Source organism: Podarcis tiliguerta (assembly GCF_965153285.1).
Source record: "Podarcis tiliguerta genome assembly, chromosome: 13".
Taxonomy (NCBI): Eukaryota; Metazoa; Chordata; class Lepidosauria; order Squamata; family Lacertidae; genus Podarcis; species Podarcis tiliguerta.
Genome location: NC_139546.1, coordinates 16,521,458 through 16,543,509, shown reverse-complemented (window position 1 = coordinate 16,543,509; position 22,052 = coordinate 16,521,458). Strand labels below are relative to the sequence as shown.

Genomic DNA, 22,052 nt, shown 5'->3' with positions numbered 1-22,052 from the left:
GAGCCCACATGAAAGAAAAGGACCTGAGAGCCTCTTTTATCTCTTCATTCACCCCATCATTTGCTCTGGGCCTTCCGGCAGATTACTGCATTGCTCTTGCTCTGTCCTATAGCTGTGTTCCCTTGCATTCTCGCTCCGCTCCACCACTGGGAAGGGAAATGGAATGGAGTATCCTGCAAAAGGGCATGGCCGGCTGGCTGGCAGGCACCCTGAACATGAGCACTCCACACTGCAATGTTACATTATGCTATATCGATCAGCCTTGCCTTTTAGCCCAAAACTGGCTTCCAGCAGAGCTCGTAGCAATTAAAACACTGTACATACAGAATGCTGCTGGAGGAGCAGCAGTCCTCAGCTGGGTCTGCATCCAGGTGTGACAGAGCGATGCCTGACAGCTGATTCCTCATCCCCTGGTGGCCTCAGTGATGTGAGTTAGTAGCTAAGGGAGGTTCTAAGCTGCGACCGGGGGGGTTAATTGCTCACAGCCTTGCTGGATCAGACTAGTTCGGCATCCCCATTTCCACCACCCACTAAGCGAAAGGTTATCATGCACACTGCATGCAGAAAGAGTAATGTGTTGGGAGCAACCCACAGACACAAAGCAGGGACACTCGTTGCTCACTGACGAAGGGAGACGTACACACAAACGCACAACATCTGCACTGTGGAAGGAGCTGACAAAAGTGCCCACACCGAGGTCACTTCCCGTTGAAACGTATTCTAAACATGTACAAATAAACACACGCTCAACTTTATTGTTTATTGGGTGACTGTTTCCCCCCCCTTCAGTTTTCTGAATTAATTTGCTTCATTAATTTGTTTGTTTTTCTTTATAATGATAATAATAAGTGCCGTTTCTGTCCTTACTGTCTTGTTAAGCTGCCCAAGGACCGTAAACTTAGGGTGAAGGTGTTGGATGGGCAGTTATTCCACTCTCCCAAAAGAGAGTGACAAACCCCAAATTTCATGTCATTGACATGAAATTTGCAATTGCTAATTTATACGAATACACAGACATTGGGAAAGAGCTGCTACCATTTGAATAGAAATACAAGACACCTCACTCTAGTGGAGAAAGAAGACTGTTGCCAGGTGATCCGTGTGCGTTTTTGATCCAGGGGCTGACTGTTGATGGACAGTTTCAAGAACTTTATTAGGGTTCCTTTTCTTTAAACCAGGTTTGGATTGGACAGCCCTTGAAAGTGAGGATGCTTTCAAAAAGAGGGCATTTTCCAGACAGAGTTTCAAACAGAGGAGCTTCCTTTGTAGCCACCCAATGAAAGTATGTCATATAATTTATGTAGGTTAAGTAAATGAGAGGTGGGGGGAAACCCCATAGATAATGAATATATTTTTAACATTTGTTCTTTTAAGAAAAAAGCTAACCAAAACGGAATAAATTAATTCAGATTTATGCTGGCCAGGTGACAACCCCAACATAACACAGTTCTCTCTCGCAATCCAACTTGGGTGAGGCTTTGGCCTGGCCTGCTTTTCGCATCTGGATTGAATTAGACATTCCGGCTTCTGGCTGGCTGGAGTTCTGTGCCTCCCTCCCCCCATTTCTGCCCCAGCCATCGCCTGAGTGGGCAGACATCGCGTGAAATCCAAGAGGGAAAGAGGGAAAAGAAGGAGAGGGAGACAGATCCAGTACGTTCTTGAGTTCATTGGGTGGGAGATTCGGGATAACTGACCTCTCGCCCTCCCCCAGCAACGCCGGTACGCCAAGTCCCGGTTGGAGAGAGACAGCGCCATGGAGATTTGGCCTCTGATGCAGCTGCTGCTCTTGGGGTTGCTACTAGGGGCGGCTCAGGGACAGAGGGATGAGCTGAGCTCTGAGGAGGAAAGAAGAGCCCTGATGCTGAAGGTGAGAAACTCTCCATTTCCCTGGCACCACCCCATCTAACACAGGGACAAATACAGGGGCAGCATAGACAGTGGTCTAGGCCAATACAATTTGCCAGGGGACTCCAGGGTGGGGTGGGGGGAGCGGCAGCTGCCATGTTGGAAACAGCGTGTGAGTGCAAACCATACATTTAAAACACCCCCCCCCCTGGGAACTGTAGTTTACAGAGCTACAGTTCCCAGCACCTTTAACAAATTACAGTCCTCAGGATTGCTTGCGGGGAAGGGATGTATGATATGTATAAAAAGGTAAAGGGACCCCTGACCATTAAGTCCAGTCGTGGCGCTCATCTTGCTATATTGGCCAAGGGAGCTGGCGTACAGCTGGTCATGTGGCCAGCATGACTAAGCCGCTTTTGGCGAACCAGAGCAGCGCACGGAAACGCGGTTTACCTTCCCGCTGGAGCGGTACCTATTTATCTACTTGCACTTTGACGTGCTTTTGAACTGCTAAGTTGGCAGGAGCAGGGACCGAACAATGGGAGCTCACCTCGTCGTGGGACCGCCGACCTTCTGATGGGCAAGTCCTAGGCTCTGTGGTTTAACCCACAGCGCCACCCGCATCCCTATGATATGTATACGGTTGCCATATGCCTGTTTTTTCTCGGACATGCCTGGGATTCCAAGGTTGAAATTACCATCCAGGGAGATTGTATAAAAATCGGAAAAATGTCTGGGTTTTCGCAAACAGGGGAGAAGAAGCTCAAAAACATTTTGTGTGTTTTCCCCCAAAATAGCTCAACAACTTTTGGGTCGATTTCCCCCCAAAAAGCTCAACAATTGTTTGTGTCCTGATTTTTTTACTTCTTGAAATATGGCAACCCTAGATACATACAGATCCTATGTTGCTTCCAGAATATCCGGCCTGCCGTTATCCAAGATGCAAACATTTCCCAGAATCCATTAGGCAACACCAAAAGGATACTATGGGTTCTCATGCCCTGCTCCCCACTGCAATCTGTCAAGCAATCAATTTATGGCTTTGCTTCAGGCAGCAAAATGTGTTGGACTGGGAAACGAAGGAAAGTGAAGCCCTGTGTCAACATTAAGGCTTCATGCACACCAAAATGCTTAAACCACATTTTCCGCCCACCCAAGAATCCTGAGACCTGCAGTTTGTTAGGAGCGCTGGAAATTGTAGCTCTGTGTGTGTGTGTGTGTAAAACTACAGTTCCTAGGATTCTTTGGGTGGATGAAGGAAACATGCCTTTGATATATGGTGTGTATGCAGCCGCAGTGAACACAAATGGGATGGAGTGGGACCCACCATCAACCTCGCTCTCAACTGCTGTGTGGGAATGCCACATTCAGACATGACGATTATTGCATTCATTTCCCTGGTTGTCTCCAAGAATCCGTTGTCACACCATTCTGGAAACCGCAGCTCTGTGAGGGGGAATGAGAGCCTCCTAACAACTCTCAGCACCCTTAACAAACTACAGTTCCCAGAATTCTTTGGGGGACCGAAGAGGACAGGCTTTGACAAAACTTGCATATGCTAATTTATATGTCTAGATGCAAATAATTACTGTAATTGAAATAAAAATACAGTCCACCTTGTCATCGTGGGGAAAAATGTGGCCAAGTGACCACTGTGCCTGCTAGGTCTGCTGTCAGTGATAACAGACCTAACCAGTGTCCCTATTTTCCAGGGACAGTCCTGGACTTACAGAAGCTGCCCTGGTTTCTGCTTTGATTCTGGAATGTCCCACTTTTCCTTAGGATACCCCTTTTTCGCCTATGTTGGAGGGTATGGAGTCATGGGACACCCCCCCCCCCAAGCCAATGAGATAAGTAACTGTACAACCATTAGAAGGCATCTGAAGGCAGCCCTGTATAGAGAATTTTCTTTTTTTTAAAAAAAAGTTTAATGTTTTATCAAAGGTAAAGGGACCCCTGACCATTAAGTCCAGTCGCAGATAACTCTGAGGTTGCGGCGCTCATCTCGCTTTATTGGCCAAGGGAGCTGGCGTACAGCTTCCATGTGGCCAGCATGACTAAGCCGCTTCTGGCGAACCAGAGCAGCCGTTTACCTTCCCACCGGAGCGGTACCTATTTATCTACTTGCACTTTGACGTGCCTTCGAACTGCTAGGTTGGCAGGAGCAGGGACCGAGAAACGGGAGCTCACCCTGTCGCGGGGATTCAAACCACCGACTTTCTGATCAGAAAGTCCTAGGCTCTGTCATTTAACCCACAGCGCCACCTGCATCCCAAATGTTTTATTATGTTTTTATATGTGTTGGAAACCGCCCAGAGTGGCTGGGGCAACCCAGTCAGATGGACTGGGTATAGATAATAACATTATTATTATTATGGAATAAGATGTCCCTATTTTCATCAGAGAAATGTTGGAGGGTAGCTGATAACAGTTGACGGGCAAACTTCAAGGCGACAGCTGCACAGTTCTTTATCCTTATACCGGACCTGACAGTCCTTCAAACAGAGGACAGTTTTAAAAGAGACATTCCTCTGACAGCTTTCAAATAGAGGTCTGCCCTCTGTAAAATTGGACACGTGGCCACTCCAGTTGCGTAATGTTTAGACGCCTGCTCTGTGTTTTTTTCTTCGACATACTAGGATCTGGGGCAGTTCCAGCCTCCAACCCAAACATATTACTTAACTCTCTCTCTCTCTCTCTCTCCCTCTCTGTAAGCTAGACCTGCTCAGGCAGCCAGGAAAAAATCTGGTAGGTCTGACTGTACATGCATGTTCCTACTAAAGTAATTTATACAAAACTCTTCGTTTGCCCTGAACGCCTCTCTTGGGTCCCTGATCTGAATAATCTTACAGTTTGGATTCTGTCCTCTCCCATCCCCCCCTACAGCCATTGAACTCAGTCTACTCTCACCACACGGACTCTTCTTTCCTTTTTGCAGAGGAGTTGAGGCCTCTGTCTTACACGCATCTGAAATTCGTGCGCTTAACAGGCCCTGGGAAATCCAGGGCAGGATGATAGGAACAGGATGACCTCACCTGTGCTGTGATGTCAAAACAAAAACCACAAAAAACCCACACTCAGTGTTTGCATGGTTTTTCCTTCTTAAAGGGATGTTTCGATTTGAGCAAGGCTTTGTGTTTTGCTTGATTGCCAGCTGACCAGATGCCATCAAGCTGCTGCGTTCTTGTGGCTGAGGTCTGGAACAAAGCCTGGATTTCTGAATCCTCTTGGACGCTAAAACATGGAACTCTTTTAGAAGCAGTAACCAAGTTTTGGGACTTGGCTTAGCATCTTCCGTGGATGGCCAAGTCAAAGCTTAGTGATTATCTAGTGTGCATTTGCGATCTTACTGTTTGCTCTGCCTGTTTCCGTCTGTTTCTGTTACTTAATATCTTGACAAACATAACTGTTTAAGCATCTCTAAAGCAGGGGTTCCCAAACTTTTTCGGGCCAAGGTTCCATAAAACTATCCCAGCACCCCCTACTCTATAAAAAGCATTATTCAGAAAAGCAGCATGCATGATTCATTAAGGAAGATAACCTCCTTTTATTCTCAGTTTATTTTATTTTTAATTCTTGCATAGCTGTGGCCTGTTGGCTTTGCTAATAAAGTTCCGATTCTTCTTTCAAAAAACCAGAGAATTGTAGAATTGTAGAGGTGGAAGGGACCACAAGGATCATCTAGTCCAACCTCCTGTAATGCAGAAATATTTTGCCCAATGTGGGGCTCAAACCCATGACCCTGAGATTAACAGTCCCATGCTCCACCGACTGAGCTTTCTGAAACTGAAAACCGCAACAATTAATTGCACATTTATTCAAACACCAATCAAAACTATTTAATTTAATTAATTTAACAAAACTTGGTCAAGCGATACCAGCTTTTCAAGGACTGATACAGCCATTTACACCTCCAGCATCCTCCTGTCACCCCCTTGCCTCTTAGAGGCCCCCCCAGGGAATCCCACAACCCCCCCAGGGGGGCAATACCCCCCCACTTTGAAAACCACTGATCTAAAGTTTTGCCTGGGTGGTTTCTGAGGTTCCACCTTATGCTCCTTCCATGCTTCGAATGCCCTCTCTAGTTACACTTCCTCCTGTTTTAGGGAACATAAGAAACTGCCTTATACCTAGTCAGAACAAGGGTCCACACAGCTCAGTACTGTTGACACTAGCAGTGGCTCTTCAGGATTTCAGAAAGGGAACATTCCCAGTCACACCTTGAGATCTTGGGGAACTGAACCAGGGACATTTCGCATGTCTTTTCTCTGAGCAATAACCCTTTCCTACTTGTTATCTCCCAACCTGAATGTAGCCTATCTGCCTGCAGCTGTGCTGTCAGCCTGGGGCTGCAAAAATCTGCAAGAGGTGGCCAGTGGCTTGCATTCTACGGGGTTATCATGCAGGCTTGTACTACTAGACCTGTGTTTCTCAAATGTGGGGCCCCAGCAGTTGTTGGAAGTTCTGATTTGATCCCAGAATGTCCTGGCTTTCCTTAGGACGTCCATATTCTCATTTGAGCAATCATAGAATTGTAGAGTTGGAAGGGACCCCAAGGGACATCGAGTCCAAACCCCTGCAATGCAGGAATAATGTTGGGGGGTAAGGAGTTATGCAAACCCCGAGCCAAGGAGATAAGTAACTATGCAGCCTTTAGAAGACACCTGAAGGCAAGACACCTGTATAGGGAAGTTTTTTTTTAATGTTTCGTGTTTCATTACGTTTTTAAATATGTTGGAGGCCGCCCAGAGAGGCTGGGGCAACCCAAACAGATGGGTGGAGTATTAATAATAATAATAATAATAATAATAATAATAATAATAATTTGTTGTTGTTTAGTCGTTTAGTCGTGTCCGACTCTTTGTGACCCCATGGACTAGAGCACGCCAGGCACTTCGGTCTTCCACTGCCTCCCGCAGTTTGGTCAAACTCATGCTGGTAGCTTCGAGAACACTATCTAACCATCTTGTCCTCTGTCGTCCACTTCTCCTTGTGCCCTCCATCTTTCCCAACATCAGGGTCTTTTCCAGGGAGTCTTCTCTTCTCATGAGGTGGCCCAAGTATTGGAGCCTCAGCTTCATGATCTGTCCTTCCAGTGAGCACTCAGGGCTGATTTCCTTCAGAATGGATAGGTTTGATCTTCTTGCAGTCCATGGGACTCTCAAGAGTCTCCTCCAGCACCATAATTCAAAAGCATCAGTTCTTCGGCGATCAGCCTTCTTTATGGTCCAGCTCTCACTTCCATACATCACTACTGGGAAAACCATAGCTTTAACTATACGGACCTTTGTTGGCAAGGTGATGTCTCTGCTTTTTAAGATGCTGCCTAGGTTTCTCATCGCTTTTCTCCCAAGAAACAGGCGTCTTTTAATTTTGTGACTGCTGTCACCATCTGCAGTGATCATGGAACCCAAGAAAGTAAAATCTCTCACTGCCTCCATTTCTTTCCCTTCTATTTGCCAGGAGGTGACAGGACCAGTGGCCATGATCTTAGTTTTTTTTGATGTTGAGCTTCAGACCATATTTTGCGCTCTCCTCTTTCACCCTCATTAATAGGTTCTTTAATTCCTCCTCACTTTCTGCCATCAAGGTCGTGTCATCTGCATATCTGAGGTTGTTAATGTTTCTTCCGGCAATCTTAATTCCGGTTTGGGATTCATCCAGTCCAGCCTTTCACATGATGAATTCTGCATATAAGTTAAATAAGTGGGGAGACAATATACAGCCTTGTCGTACACCTCTCCCAATTTTTAACCAATCAGTTGTTCCAGGTGCAAATCAATCAGGACTGGGAGGGTGTATGGCTTCGGAAGAGTCCAGAGGAGCTAGGCCAGCCTTTCTCAAAATGTGGGTCCCCAGATGTTGTTGGACTACAACTCCCATCACCCCTAGCTAGCAAGGCCAGAGCTCAGGGATGATGGGAGTTGTAGTCCAACAACATCTGGGGACCCACAGGTTGAGAACTACTGAGCTAGGCAGAGAGACCTGGAGGGCAGCATTTGTTCTCCCACCCCTGAGCCTGAGGATGCCTGTTCCTATTTAACCCTCCTCATCTATCCTCCCCTTTTCCCAGCACCTGCAAGAGGTTCTGGAGCTCTCAGAAACAACCGGAGAGGAGGCTGCACAGGAGGTCACCCTAACTGAGGTGGGGGACCCAGCTGGCAAGGAGATCTTAGACGAAAATGCAGAGGAGGAGGAACCCGTAGAAGAGCCTCCCCGTACCACACAGCTGTCCCCAACCACAGTACCCCCGGCTCAGCAGGAGGAAGAGGATGACTTCACCTACGTGTGTGAGTAACGCAAAGCACTCAGGTCCCCCTTCCTTTTAAAAAGGTGATCTTCCCCACCTCGCAGTTTCACAACCCCAGTTAACATAATGAGAATCCTCTTCTAGCTGGCTTTGAAGGGAGATTTGTTAAAAGAATGGAAGATAGATCTATCGATTTCTGCTAGCCGTGGTGGAGCCCTCCAGGCTTGGGAGCAATGTATGGTAGTTCTCTTTGGGCCCCATCTGCACTACAGATTTAAAGTTTTATTATGTTTTTAGTTTTATTATGTTTGTATATGTGCTGGAAGCTGCCCAGGGTGGCTGGGGAAACCCAGCCAGGTGGGTGGAGTATTGTTGTTATTGTTGCTGCTGCAGTATCATGCCACTTTAAACAGCCATGGCTTCCTCCGAAGGCAGTCCCAAGGGGAGTTCCACAATTGCACCTCTCTTGGTCCCTGCTCTTGGTCGAGACCAGGGTTCCCAAACTTGGGTCTGCAGCTGTTTGTGGACCACAATTGCCATCACCCTTGACCGCTGATCCTGCTGAAACAGCTCAGGACCGTAATACCTCAAGGACTGCCTGTCTCCATATGAACTTAGCCGGATCCTGAGATCGTCCTTGAGGCCTTTCTAAGTCTGCCTCTTCCCCGAGAGGTCCAGAGCGTGGCAACATGAGAACGGAGCCTTCTCTGCAGTGGTTCCCTGCTTGTGGAATGCTGTCCCCTGGGAGGTTCTCCGGGCGCCTTCATTATACATCTTTAGGCACACCAGGCAAAAACGTTCCTCTTCAACCAGGCCTTTGGCTGATTGATCTGATGTGTTGTGCAAGGGGGATTTTTGGATTAATTTTGTTCTTCTTTTCATTATGTATTTTGTGTTTGTTATATTGCAATTTTATGTTGTGAACAGCCCTGAAATCTACAAGTATTATACAAATTTAACAAGCAAGCAAACAAACAAGGTGATCTGTGGATGTTGTTGGACTACAACTCCCATAATCTTTTACCGGTTGGTTCCATGCTGGCTGGGGCTGATGGGCTCCGCATTGTCTATCCTTGTAGCCTTTACAGCTCCTTTACAGCTCATAGGCTCTCTATTTTTAATAGGATTGTTTGTTTGTTTATTTGTTTGTTTGTAATCTCTCTTGAGTCGTTGGGCTTACTCTAGGGAGGCCCAAGTTTGAATCCCAGCTCAGCCATGAGCCGATTTGAAAACTGCTATTGTACCCTCCCTTAGCAGTCGTTTTGAGCAAGCTCAACATACCATGTTTCTCGAGCCTTCCCTCGCCTGTCGTCCCATGCTCCCAAATGATGTATCTTCCACTCTTTTCTGAAGCCACTGCTTTCTGCTTGTCCTCAGGCACAGAAGCCAATTACATCTAACTCCAATCAATTCCTAACATAAATCCTGATTTCTTGGGTCTTGGCTGGAAGCAACAGTAAACCCTACCCATCAACGACTTCCTTTCACTTTATAAAAACCTCCGCTTTTGGCTGAAGAAGGAGAAGGGGGGGGGGAATCACTCTTTGCTGCACTGCCAGGAATACCCCCAACCTCTCTAGAATTCTAATATTCACAATGGCAATCAAAAGTTTAGGCACAGCAGTAAGAGCAATCTCTCCTGCCAGCAAGCATCCCACAGGGAAGTAAGTGCTAAGATTATTTATTTATTTGAAGTATTTTTATCCTGCTCTCCAAGCCAAGAAAGAGTCCCAGAGCAACTAACGTAAGATCTGTTAAGACAAGGCAGTCTTCTGCCAGCTGTGTTTACAAGAGACATGACACAAAAGGAAAAAGGGATGGTGAGGGGAGAGGAAAACAAGTGTGCTCCGTTTTTAAGGCACCTGTTGACCAGGCTGCATAGTGGTTGTCAAAATGACCAGTTGCAATGGAAAGAATTCAGGGACAGGAGGAGCCAAAGGGAGCTGTCAGCTGAGACAGTGGGGTGGCCCTGTTTCCTGTCTCTCCTCCTCCTCCTGCAGCCAGATGGAATGGCTGCTCTGAAATGATTGAGAGGAGCCCCATGGAGCTGGGATCTCAGTAGAGCTGATGGCACGAGCCCATTGGTTTTGCATTGCTGGATTCAGACCAGCATTGGGTGTCCTGCAAAAGCCACTAGCCAGTTGCCTCTGGCAGTTAACCAGAACAGCATAGTGGCAAATAGCATTCCTTTGGGAATTAAAAGTATATGGCCTAGTGAGACAGACTATTTGTCTATCTAGTCCAGTACTGTATTCACTTACAGGCAGCAGCAATGCAAGGTCTAAGAAAGTAAAAATAAATAAATCCTGCTCATCACCTGTTACCTGAAATCTTTTTAACAGGTTATGAAATGTTGTGCATATCCCTGATGTCAAGTGCAGATGGCAAGTGCCTACAATTTTGGCACTGGGCACTTCTAAAGACAGACCTACAGTTCACATATGAACAAAACTCTGAAGAAGGTTTCGTACAGGGAAAAACAGCTTCACGAGGGAGGGAGGTTGGAGTGGGGCAGTCCCCACCCATCACTTTTTGCTCTATGGTGCCCTTACCCCCAAACCATTCTTACACATGATGAGGGGCTCCCAAGCCTTTGCAAATACGTGTTGCGGTGAAAGGGTTAATCACTCTCCACTTTCCCACCCTAAATCATCTCTCTCCCCCTCCTTACTCATCTCTGAAGCTTTTCCCTAGAAGAAACAAGGCTTATGTTGCACACGTAATTCAGAGCGACAGTTCTCCTTCCTTAAAATTCAGAGCGACAGCTATCCTTCACATCACAAATAATTGGCTGTTGTAACTTTCGCTGGAAGCGCAGCATCATTGGTACTCCTTTAGGGCCAAAGTATCCAGGATGGAAAGCTGAGTGTAACTTTGCCCTGGCATTTTTTAAAAGGAAAAGCACACAGGGGAGGCTGGAATCTTGAGCAAAAGATGTGTGTGTGTGTGTGTGTGTGTGTGTGTGTGTGTGTGTGTGTGTAGAGGGGAGCAGAGAGGGCAAAGGAGACTTCCCAACTATTTCCCCTCAGTCTGCACCTCTGCTCAAAAATTCCCTCCCCAGTTGCTCCTCTCCTGATTTCGATTTTTTTAAAAAAAAATGTCTGGAGGGGAAAGGGTTAAGCACCCCCCCCATTTCCTGCTGAAGAGTCCAATCTTCCTGCCAGCTCTTTTCATTTATAACACTTACACACACGCACACACACACACACACACACACACCACCACCACCAGGATAAAATTGCACACCTTGGTTGGTGTGCCATGTTTCATTTGGCCTTTGTTCTGGAAAAGGATTCTGGGAAAGCGCAATACTGGGGCTGGGCTGGGGGATCACCCAGCTACCTAGCACTGAGGTTCACAGAAATCTGATGTGGATTTTTCCATCCTTGGAAACACAACATTTTTTTCTCAGCATTAGGAGAGAAATTAGGATGGGGTGGGGAACCCTGCCACAGTCGGTTCCATTGCTGGCGAGCTGTAGCTGTGAAAGCCATCAAGACTTAGTGGCTGAAATGAAAGTAAAAGAAGTAAAACGTTCAAAGAAAGGAGACTGCGAATGATCACAGACGGTTTAAAAATAAAAATACAGAAGGTGCACCTTGGCTCTTTGTTCCCACTTCAATCGCACTTGGCTCAAGTCGAGCTAACTTGAGTTAAGCAGTTTCCTTCAACCATCAAGTAATCCAGGAATGCTTTTAACAAATAAATAAAAGCGGCAGCTGAAGATGAATAAGGACTATATTTAGCACACTGGAGCACTCCCCAGATATTATCTTAACAACCCTGCAAGGTAGGTTAGCATGATTATCCCCTATCTTAAAAATGGGAGACGAAAAACTGGGTAGCAGGGAAGGAATCCTTTATATATTTAGGGGTTTTTTTGTACACGTTTTGATTCTTCAGTTCAAGCTGTGATAGGGTGGGGTGGGGGGACATAGTCTGTAGGGCAAATGAGGCATTGTCCCACCAACCTCAGCCACCCACCACCTGGCTGCCTTCTTGCATAGAACCAGTCCAGGGAAGGGCACTGCTTGTCAACCTACTTCTCCATCAGCCCTGAGTGCTCACTGGAAGGACAGATCATGAAGCTGAGGCTCCAATACTTTGGCCACCTCATGAGAAGAGAAGACTGGAAAAGACCCTGATGTTGGGAAAGATGGAGGGCACAGGGAGAAGGGAACGACAGAGGACGAGATGGTTGGACAGTGTTCTCGAAGCTACCAGCATGAGTTTGACTAAACTGCGGGAGGCAGTGGAAGACCGAAGTGCCTGGCGTGCTCAGGTCCATGGGGTCACGAAGAGTCGGACACGACTAAACGACTAAACAACAACAACACTGTTGGGCTCCCCGAGTTCTGCCCTATCAGTCCCAATGGGCACTAGCCGCTAAGGGAAGATAGGATGAAATCCCCCACTGCTTGACCAACTGGCCATGTGTGTCCTACTTTACAGAGTCCTCTGTTTATAAGCCCGTCAGAGTACACGTCTCCATAGGAAGGTCTGTCCAGTCCAAGCCTGATGTAAAGAGAAAGAACCCTTAAAAAAAGGAGACTGAGAGGGACATTGAGTTTGTCTATCAACACCTAGGCAACAGGCAGAACAGGCCCACAGGTCAGCTGGTCGCTGTCTTCCCCATTGATCTTTCCCTTTAAAGTGTAGCAAATATTCCTAAATTTGCGTATGGCCGGCTAAGCCAGGTGGGGTTACCAGATGAGTCTTTCCCTGCATGCCAGGACAGACTCCAGCAGATTGAGTGAGTGACACCAATCGTGGGTCCAATGGTCAAGAAGGTGGTTTCTGCACGTTCTGCAGAGGGAAGTGAAGGGCAGATGGGGCTCATCCACCTGGAAAGGGAGCCCATCTAGGAGAAGGAAAAACTCTGATCCCAAACCTCCGCTGTCTTGAGGGATGTATTTGGCAGAAGGAAAGGCTATGGAGTAATCCCAACACAAATCCAGAATGGAGTCCTTAAATTGTATGCCTCCTTCCAGCAATTCCTGTAGCCAAGCTGGTGGAAAAAACCAAACAAACCTATTGCTCTGCTTTTCTTTTGGCCAGTGACCTCCATACACACGGCCCATGCATGCACCCCACTTTGATGCTGCTAATGCATTTGATTCCCCCACCCTGCACTCCATTGTCTCTCAAGACAGACAGGTGCCAACAACAAGCATATGGTGTAGTGTGTGGAAATGTACTGCAAAACTGTACTCCCCTTTTGACTCTTTTTTTATTGATGGGAGTCCTCTGCCTCCCTCCCCCTTCTCTCTTTTGGCTACCCTGACCCCCCAACGGTTTGAGCCCAAAGCCATGTTAGCCTATTAAAATAGTAGCTTTCTGTTTGGAACTTCTGCTGTAGCTTTTCCGATCCTCCCCACCCACATTGTGGCCAAACTACCCTTAATAGTTTTAGATGTGTCTTTGCATGGAATGGACAGGATTTTAAAAATGCAAATTGCATCAGTTTGGGTTGGGGTGCCCTGATAATTAACAGAATCAGTATGGCTTGGAGAGGGGATTTAACACTTTCCTCCCCTGCTGTGGTCCTAATGAAAATCCATCTTCTGACTTAGGGATTTGCTTTGTGTGTGTGTGTGTGTGTGTTTTGGCAGAGGTGGGTGGGTGGGGGGAATCCCTTGTTGACACCAATGGGGAAATGTCTTTCCCATGGGTAGGCAAACAAAGGCCCGGGGGCTGGATCCGGCCCAATCGCCTTCTAAATCTGGCCTACAGACAGTCCAGGAATCAGCATGCTTTTACATGAGCAGAATGTGTCCTTTTATTTAAAATGCATCTGAGTTATTTGTGGGGCATAGGAATTTGTTCACTATATTTTTTTTCAAAATATAGTCCAGCCCCCCACAAGATCTGAGGGACAGTGGACCGGCCCCCTGCTGAAAAGGTTTGCTGACCCCTGGTCTTTCCATTGCAAGCACCCCTTTTCACAGGAAGGATTTTCTGCCAGAGGAGGAAAGGGTTAAACCCCTCTCTGCCTGCCTGCCCTGATTGGCCTTTCCCCTTGATGCAATTTGCATTTTCTGAAAATCTGCACATGAAATGCAAAGGCATCTTTTAATGGCTGTGTCTGGTGTGCTGCCTCACACACATCAAACATACCCCTTTCTTGCCTGTGGTGTTGGCTGCCCTGATGAGTTCTTCCTTCCAATTGCCCCACATGCACACAGAGCCTATTCAAGGCCAGACACCCCCCTCCAGTTGACCACAACCACCTAGATCTCTCCTGCATCACCCACAGACCACCCTCTCTTATCTGTCTCTTGCACAGAGAGGCTTATACAGATGTGCTTGCACGCCCCCCCAATAACCTAATCCTTAGAAGCTACCCAGTCTGCTCATTCCATTCCTTAGCTGATCTGAACTGCCTGCATTTATAATTTGACCACAGCAAGAAACATGGCCCCATGATGTGATAATTTACTGTTTGTGTAGGGAGCAGAGCCGTGTTCTTAGCAGTAGGTAATTTTCTTTTAAAGAAACTCAACATAGGCAGTAAAGGCAGTCTCCAGCTTAGAACAGTTTCCAACTTAGAATCATGGAGTTGGAAGGGACCATGAGGGTCATCTAGTCCAACCCCATGTAATGCAGGAATCTTTTGCCCAATGTGGGGATCGAACCCACAACCCTGAGAGTACGAGAGTCATGCTGTACCAACTATCTCCGTGGACTCAATGGGAAGCTGCTGTCAGATAATTTGCTCTACTTCAAGGGTGGGGAAACTCTGGCCCTGAAGATGTTATTGGACTAACCCCCATCAGCCCTAGACTCTGTGGCCAACAATCAGGGAAGATGGAAGCTGTAGGGCTGCCTTCTGATGTCTCCTAAAGGTTGTCTAGTTACTTATCTCCTTGGCTCAGGAGTCGTATAAAGGTAAAAGTAAAGGGACCCCTGAACATTAGGTCCAGTCGTGACCGACTCTGGGGTTGTGGCACTCATCTCGCTTTATTGGCCGAGGGAGCCGGCATACAGTTTCCGGGTCATGTGGCCAGCATGACTAAGTCACTTCTGGCGAACCAGAGCAGTGCACGGAAACACCATTTACCTTCCCACTGGAGCGGTACCTATATATCTACTTGCACTGGCATGCTTTCGAACTGTTAGGTTGGCAGGAGCAGGGACCGAGCAACGGGTTGTGGGGTTTCAAACCGCCGACCTTCTGATCGGCAAACCTAGGCTCAGTGGTTTAACCCACAGCGCCACCCGCATCCCTTTTCAGGGGTCGTATAACTCCATACAGTTCTCTGATGGAAAGTGGGACGTCCTAAGGAAAAGTGGGACATCCCGGGATCAAATCAGAAACTGGGATGGCTTCTGTAAATCCGGCACTGTCCCTGGAAAATAGGGACATTAGGAAGGTTTGGCCTCTATAGAGAGGGTCTTACTTAAGAGAATGGTTATTGACATCCCTCTTGTCTGGGGAGACAATAGAAGAGTGGGCCTTGTGTGGGGTGAAAGGGGCAAAGTCAAACTGCTGGAAAGTTACAGCGCCTGCTGTGGCTGTGAAGACAGATACTGGAGAGGCATGTTTTATTGCAGGTGGGGCATCTGTTTTTGCTGCTACAGAAGCATCATGGTAAGGTTTGGTCATTGCTGTGGGTCACCCAGACAAAGGACACTAATGGGAAATTTGGCTGCTCGTTGTCTTGGAAAGCACCTTAGCTTGAACAAACCTCCAAGTGATAAAGAGCCTCAAACTGCATTATAACCTCCTTAAGAGTGTGCACAAGGATAATAGCAGAGAGATTGCATTGGATTTTCACTTTGCTAAGAGTCAATTTGGATTTCAGGGAACTGGTTGCTGGGTTGCAGTGAAAGTGTCTTTCCTTAGCAGTGCAGTGTGAACAGCCTCGCAATTGCCAGGCAGTTTGCGCTGCCTATCGACAGACCCATTCTCCGGTTACAGTCTCTTCTCTAGCTGCTGGGAAACCTATGCGTGTAGCTGCCATGAAGAAGGAAGGAAGGAAGGAAGGAAGGAGCAAACTCAGTGCTGGAGATCATTAGGGAAAGATAAAAAAATAAACCTACCAGTATCATATTGCCTTTACACAAATTGATCATGCAACTACGCTTGGAATAATGTGTCTAGTCTTGGTTAAGGTTAAGGTAAAGGTAAAGGGACCCCTGAACATTAGGTCCAGTCGTGACCGACTCTGGGGTTGCAGCGCTCATCTCGCTTTATTGGCTGAGGGTGCCGGGTTGCAGCTTCCGGGTCATGTGGCCAGCATGACTAAGCCGCTTCTGGCGAACCAGAGCAGCGCACAGAAACGCCGTTTACTTTCCCGCCGGAGCAGTACCTATTTATCTACTTGCAGTTTGACATGCTTTCGAACTGCTAGGTTGGCAGGAGCAACGGGAGCTCACCCCGTTGTGGGGATTCGAACCACTGACCTTCTGATCGGCACGTCCTAGGCTCTGTGGTTTAACCCACAGCGCCACCTGCGTCCCGACCCAGTCTTGGTTGGTGCACCTCAAAAAGGATATTGTAGAGTTATAGAAGGTGCAGAAGAAGACAATCGAGCAGGGGCGAACGAAGGTGCCGTGACACCTGGGGTGGGGCATTGCTATGTAGGGCGCATGTGTGGCGTCGCTACATACGACGCATGCGCTGTACGTAGCAACGCCGCACTTGCTGCCGCCGCTTCAGCACCGTATGGACGATGCTGGGATCCTCTGCATGCGGCTGTAGCAGCGACGGAGGGATCCCACTCCCGTCCGTATGGCGCTCGAGTGGCACCAGCAGCAAACCGCAATGTACAGCGCATGTGTGGCATTGCTACGTACAGCACATGCGTTCAACTCTGGTTGGGCCGCCGTGCCCAGGCTGGGGTGGCAGGGCAAGCACCCCGTGGGGTGCTGCCTTGTCACCCTCCCATATGTGGAACCCGGGGCGCATTGCCCCCCCCCCCCCATTGTGATGCCACTGCAATCAAGATGACCTGGAGGCTGGAGCTTCTTACCTATATGAGGAAAGGCAACAGCATTTTGAGCATTTTTGCGGTTGTGTAGAGAAGAGGTGAGCAGAACTGTGGAAGGCGTGTTGAATTTTTCACCTTTCAGATTTCAACAATGAGGGGTGCTAAAAATTGTAACATGACTTGGGAATCCAATAGTTATCTTGCTTAAATTAATATAATTTCATTTTGCTTAGTACGTAAAATGTTTGTAAAACTGCACAGAAATAATTAGAAACGATTGCTAAGTATTTGTAGTCATATGGTATACGAATATTATTATAGAATCATTATTTAGCATTATCTGACATTTACAGGAGGTAACATTAAAATATTCCAGAAGAGAGTTTATGTGCTTCTTCATCAAACGTAGACTTACAGAGCTAAATGTTGTGCAGTTGCAAAAAATAATAGATTTGAATTCCTTAGACCCAAAAACATATTTTTAACACCCTCAATGAAGAAATTTGCAAAAGTTAAGCTTCACCACCTAAAATGACACACCCCAGGTGTATATCATTATGCAAGGTTTAGATTCTTGAATTGCAGGGCGTTGGACTAGGTGACACTTTGGGGCCCTTTCAACTTGCAATTCTATAATTCTGTGTGGAGAAAGTGGATAGGGAATACAGTAGTTTTCATTTCATAATATTAGACCCCAATGACATCTAATGAAGTTGAGGAGATTCAGGACAAAAACAAGGAGGAACTTCTTTACACGATACACAGTTAAACTACGGAATTCATTCTCAGAAGTTGTAATGACTTCTTAGATTACATTAAAGGGGGATAAAACAAATTCATGGAGAATCAATGGCCTTTAGTCATGACAGCATCATATGCTACTTCCAGAAGCAGAGGTCATGCTCCTCTAAATGCTGTCCGCTGGGGATTTACCATGGGAGAGAGGCCTGTTGCTCTAGTATGCTGTTTATGGGCTTCCCATCGGCATGTGGCTGGCAACTGTGAGAGCAGGTGCCCAGTGTGAAACATGGACAACTTATAAATGCCATCTCCAACTCCTCAAAAGATTCCGTCAACGGCATCTCCCAAAATTTTTACACATCACTGGGGAAGACAGGCGAACTAATGCCAGTGTACCGGAAGAAGCAAAGATCACCAGTGTTGAAGCTATGATTCTTCGACATCTGCTTCGTTGGACTGGTCACGTTGTTCAGATGCCTGATTATCATCTTCCAAAACAACTACTCAATTCAGAACTAAGAAATGGCAAGCGTAATGCTGGTGGTCAACAAAAGAGGTTTAAAGACTCTCTCAAGGCAAATCTAAAAAAATGTAGTATAAAGACTGACAGCTGGAAAACACTGGCCTGCAAGCGCTCCAGTTGGAGAATAGCCTTTACCAAAGGTGTCATGGGCTTTGAAGACGCTCAAACTCAGGACAAAAGGGAGAAACATGCTAAGAGGAAGACACACTTGGCAAACCCTCACCATGATCAAATCCCGCCCGAAAATCTATGTCTCCACCGTGGAAGGATGTGTGGATCCAGAATTGGCCTCCACAGTCGCTTGCGGACTCCCTGTTAAGATTGTGTTCATGAAAGACAATCTGACTTGGCTACGAATGAATGCCACAGAAGAAGAGTGGTTAGAGTGTTGGACTAGGCCCCAGGAGACTAGGGTTCAAATCTCCACATGGCCTTGAAGCTCACTGGGTGATGTGTTGTTGTTTTTAATTATTTATCATTTTCATTTAACAATAAGAACAATAAATAGTAATCCAAATACCAAATACACATTTAATTTCGACTTCCCTGTGTCCTTTCCATGGTTCACTTCATTATTTTCTTTTCCACTACATATTCTCATTGATCTCTATCTTTTCATTTTCTATATCTGCAGAGTTATTACTGCTGAATTTACGCTGTTTAACAGTACTCCGTTACTGTTAACCTTTTAATATGCTTATATTTTTCCAAATAATCTACAAAACATTCCTAATCTTCTTTAAATATCTCATTTGGGTGGTGTTGGGCCAGCCACTGTCTAATTTACGTCATAGGGTTATTCTGAGGATAAAATGTGGTGACCAGAATCACGTATACCACTTGAGCTTCTTGGGAGGAAAGGCGGGATATAAATAAAATAAAATAAGCAGAACATTGGAACTTATGGGCTGGGCTGGGGAACCTGTGGCCTTCCAGAGGTCGCTAGGTTACAGCTCCCATCATCTGAGGCCATTGGCCATGCTGCCCAGGGCTGATGGGAGTCCAACAGCATCTAGAGAGACAGTTTCCCCACCTGTGAGATTATATCCTTACAAGAGCATTCCTCCTGTTCAGGGCTTCAGTTGAAACTCACCGGAATTGTCAGGTGGGCACCACTGCCATTATAAGAGAACAAGGGAGGCGTTCATGATGCACCTCTTTTTCTAGAAATATGTACCTGTTCCTCTGCTTCCAGACCCTTAAAATTTGCCTTTGTTTCTCTTCTTCTTCCTCCTTCCTTGTTGTCCAAGCAGTCTCCCGCCTGAACAGCCTGGATGCAGCCGTCCACCGCCTCAATGTGCAGTTCCACCTCATGGACGTGAAGGTCTCCCAGTTCTCTCAAGGCCTGGCTGAACTGAAGGGGAGCGTGACGGAGGCTCACGAGTCGCTCGACTCCTTGAAAGAAGTCGCCACGCGCAACCAGAAAGAGCTTGGAAAAATTGATGGTGAGGACAGGGGCAGGGAGGCAATGCACATTGGGAGTGGTTAGGAAAACAGGGAGCGGCCCTATACTGTCATTGGTTCCATTCCCTGCAATGCAGGAATCTTTCGCATAACATGGTCCTCAAACCCACGACCCTGAGATTAAGAGTCTCGTGTTCTACAGACTAAGCTATCACTCCAGTAAAGTGTTTTTTGGTTTTTGTTTCAAGACAAAAAGGATCAGGAAGGCCAGCCACAGATCTTCAGCATCATGTCTGCTTCTGGCCCTCAGCCTGCAAGGGCAGGAAGTGGCTAAAGGGCAATAACAGGCAGAGCCCTTGGAAATGCAAAGCCATGTTGAGAGCTGGACCGAGCGCCTGAGGCCGCCAGTAGCCAAATCCCTCCTTTAGCTCAAAAAGCTGTTGTTCTTTTAGTGTCAAGATTGTGTGGTGTGTGTGTGTGAGAGAGAGAGTCAGGATTTCATATGCTGCTCAGGGCTGATGGAGCATAAGGATCAAAGCAGAGGTTATTCAGGGACAGAGGGGGATTGTTCGAATCCAGCACACGAAGTTCGGGTTGAGATGTGAGGGTGGAGGGGTTTCTCTCTCTTTATATCTCTATATAATTTATTATTCTTATTTTTCAAACATTTTCAAATTGACCTTCAAATCAAACACACTATTTCCCACCCTCAGCTCTGCAGCGTTTTTACTCAAACCTTTTCTACTGCATTAGATCTTTATCTATCACAACATTTCTCTGTTCTAATTATTTTGTCCTTTTCCCTCCTGCCCGCGATTTCATTTGACTGTAATATTTTTTAAAAAAATAGGCCACGAAAGGCCTCCATTCTTCAGGATGGAGGCGTTTCTCAAGGCCATTCACCCTCTGTTGCCCCCATGTGTCAAAGTTCAGACTGCAGGCTCCTTGGGGCAGAGACCGATCTCCTTGCATTCCACTTGATGGAATCGCAAGCCGTAGGTAGCGGCAGTTGCCGTTGTAACCATGACACTCTCTGCCCTATCCCAAGGTTGTTTGCGAGGCCGCCGGACCCACAGCAAATGCTTCCTGGTCTTCAAGAACTTCGAAGTCTACGACGCAGCACAAAAACTGTGCGAGCTCAGGGGAGGGAACCTGGCTATGCCAGCAGACGCCACCGAGCTGGCCTTCCTGCGCCGCTACCTCTACGACGCCTTCCAACCTAACAACTGGCCTGTCTGGGTGGGCATCAACGACCGGCGCTCAGAAGGGCTGTGGCTCTTCGAGAACGGGCAGCGCGTGTCCGTCTTCGACTGGTACCGCGACTTCCTGGTGACTCAACCCAACGGCGGCGCCCGGGAGAACTGCGTGTCCCTCAGCTCAGACGACGGGAAATGGTGGGACAATGACTGCGAGCGGCGGATGTATTACGTCTGCGAGTACCGCCTCTAGGGGGGGCGGCTGTCTCAGGTCCAGTCCCAGGTGCGCATGGTCGCCATAGGTATCCTTCCGCTTACAGTGCAATGGTTAGCATGTCTGGGCTATGTGGGGCTACAACCTCTGGAAGGCAGTGTGCTCTGTCCCATTTTTCGCACCCCCAACCTTACCCCAAGGCACGCACCACACACTCTTACTGGTGGCCCTGTTAGCCAAAACACCCCACTTATTTCGTAGCCCCCACACCATAATAAAAAGCACCTTGCTCCCTCAGAGAGGAGGAAATGCTGTGTCTTGCAAACAGGAATTTCCATGTCCCTAGTGTCCCCCCCAGAAAAAGAGGTGCCAGAACTCACCATGAACACTTCCCTCGTTCTCTTAAAATGGCAATGGAGAGGTGCACAGGTTTCGACTGCCAAAAATGCCCGGCATATCCCAGAGTTTTGCTTTTTCTATTGCATGGTGATTCGGCAATTGTAATTCTAACAGGATCTCTTGGGTACTAAAATGTTTTTAGGGGGCCTGGCACGCAATACACCTTGAAGTGAGGGTGGGGATTTTTTGTTGTTGAAATTGTGTCGCTGTCGCCGAAACCTGTCCATGGGCCTAGTCAGGATTTATGTTACGAGGGGCAGGGCAACCACCCGTCATCTTCCTCTGTCTGGTTCTGTCTAGCAGATTCAGAATGAAATGTCTCAACAACAGTTGTTTTTCGTGACTTTCTTTTGACCCCAATTGTTCAGAAATCTTTCTACAATTTCTACTTTTAGTTACGTATTTTTAATTATTTACTTACCCCCCTGGATACACCCATAAGCCTGTTGCAACACGTAAGACCATTCAGTTCCAGGTCGAGAAGCCATCGTGACTGGGGAAAACGCAGCTGTCTCTCTCTCTCCACTCTGAGGGTCAAACTAAACAT

The 22,052-nt window shown here is 47.1% G+C and overlaps 1 protein-coding gene across 1 annotated transcript; it reads left to right on the top strand.

Moving 5' to 3' along the window:
• The first annotated feature begins 1,508 nt into the window (after positions 1-1,508).
• Positions 1,509-21,834, top strand: CLEC11A (C-type lectin domain containing 11A). Its single transcript, XM_083408248.1, has 4 exons — positions 1,509-1,867; positions 7,919-8,135; positions 19,546-19,737; positions 20,745-21,834. Exons 1-4 carry the CDS (start codon positions 1,754-1,756, stop codon positions 21,143-21,145), a joined length of 924 nt encoding a protein of 307 aa, XP_083264374.1. The 5' UTR covers positions 1,509-1,753; the 3' UTR covers positions 21,146-21,834.
• Positions 21,835-22,052: the final 218 nt, after the last annotated feature.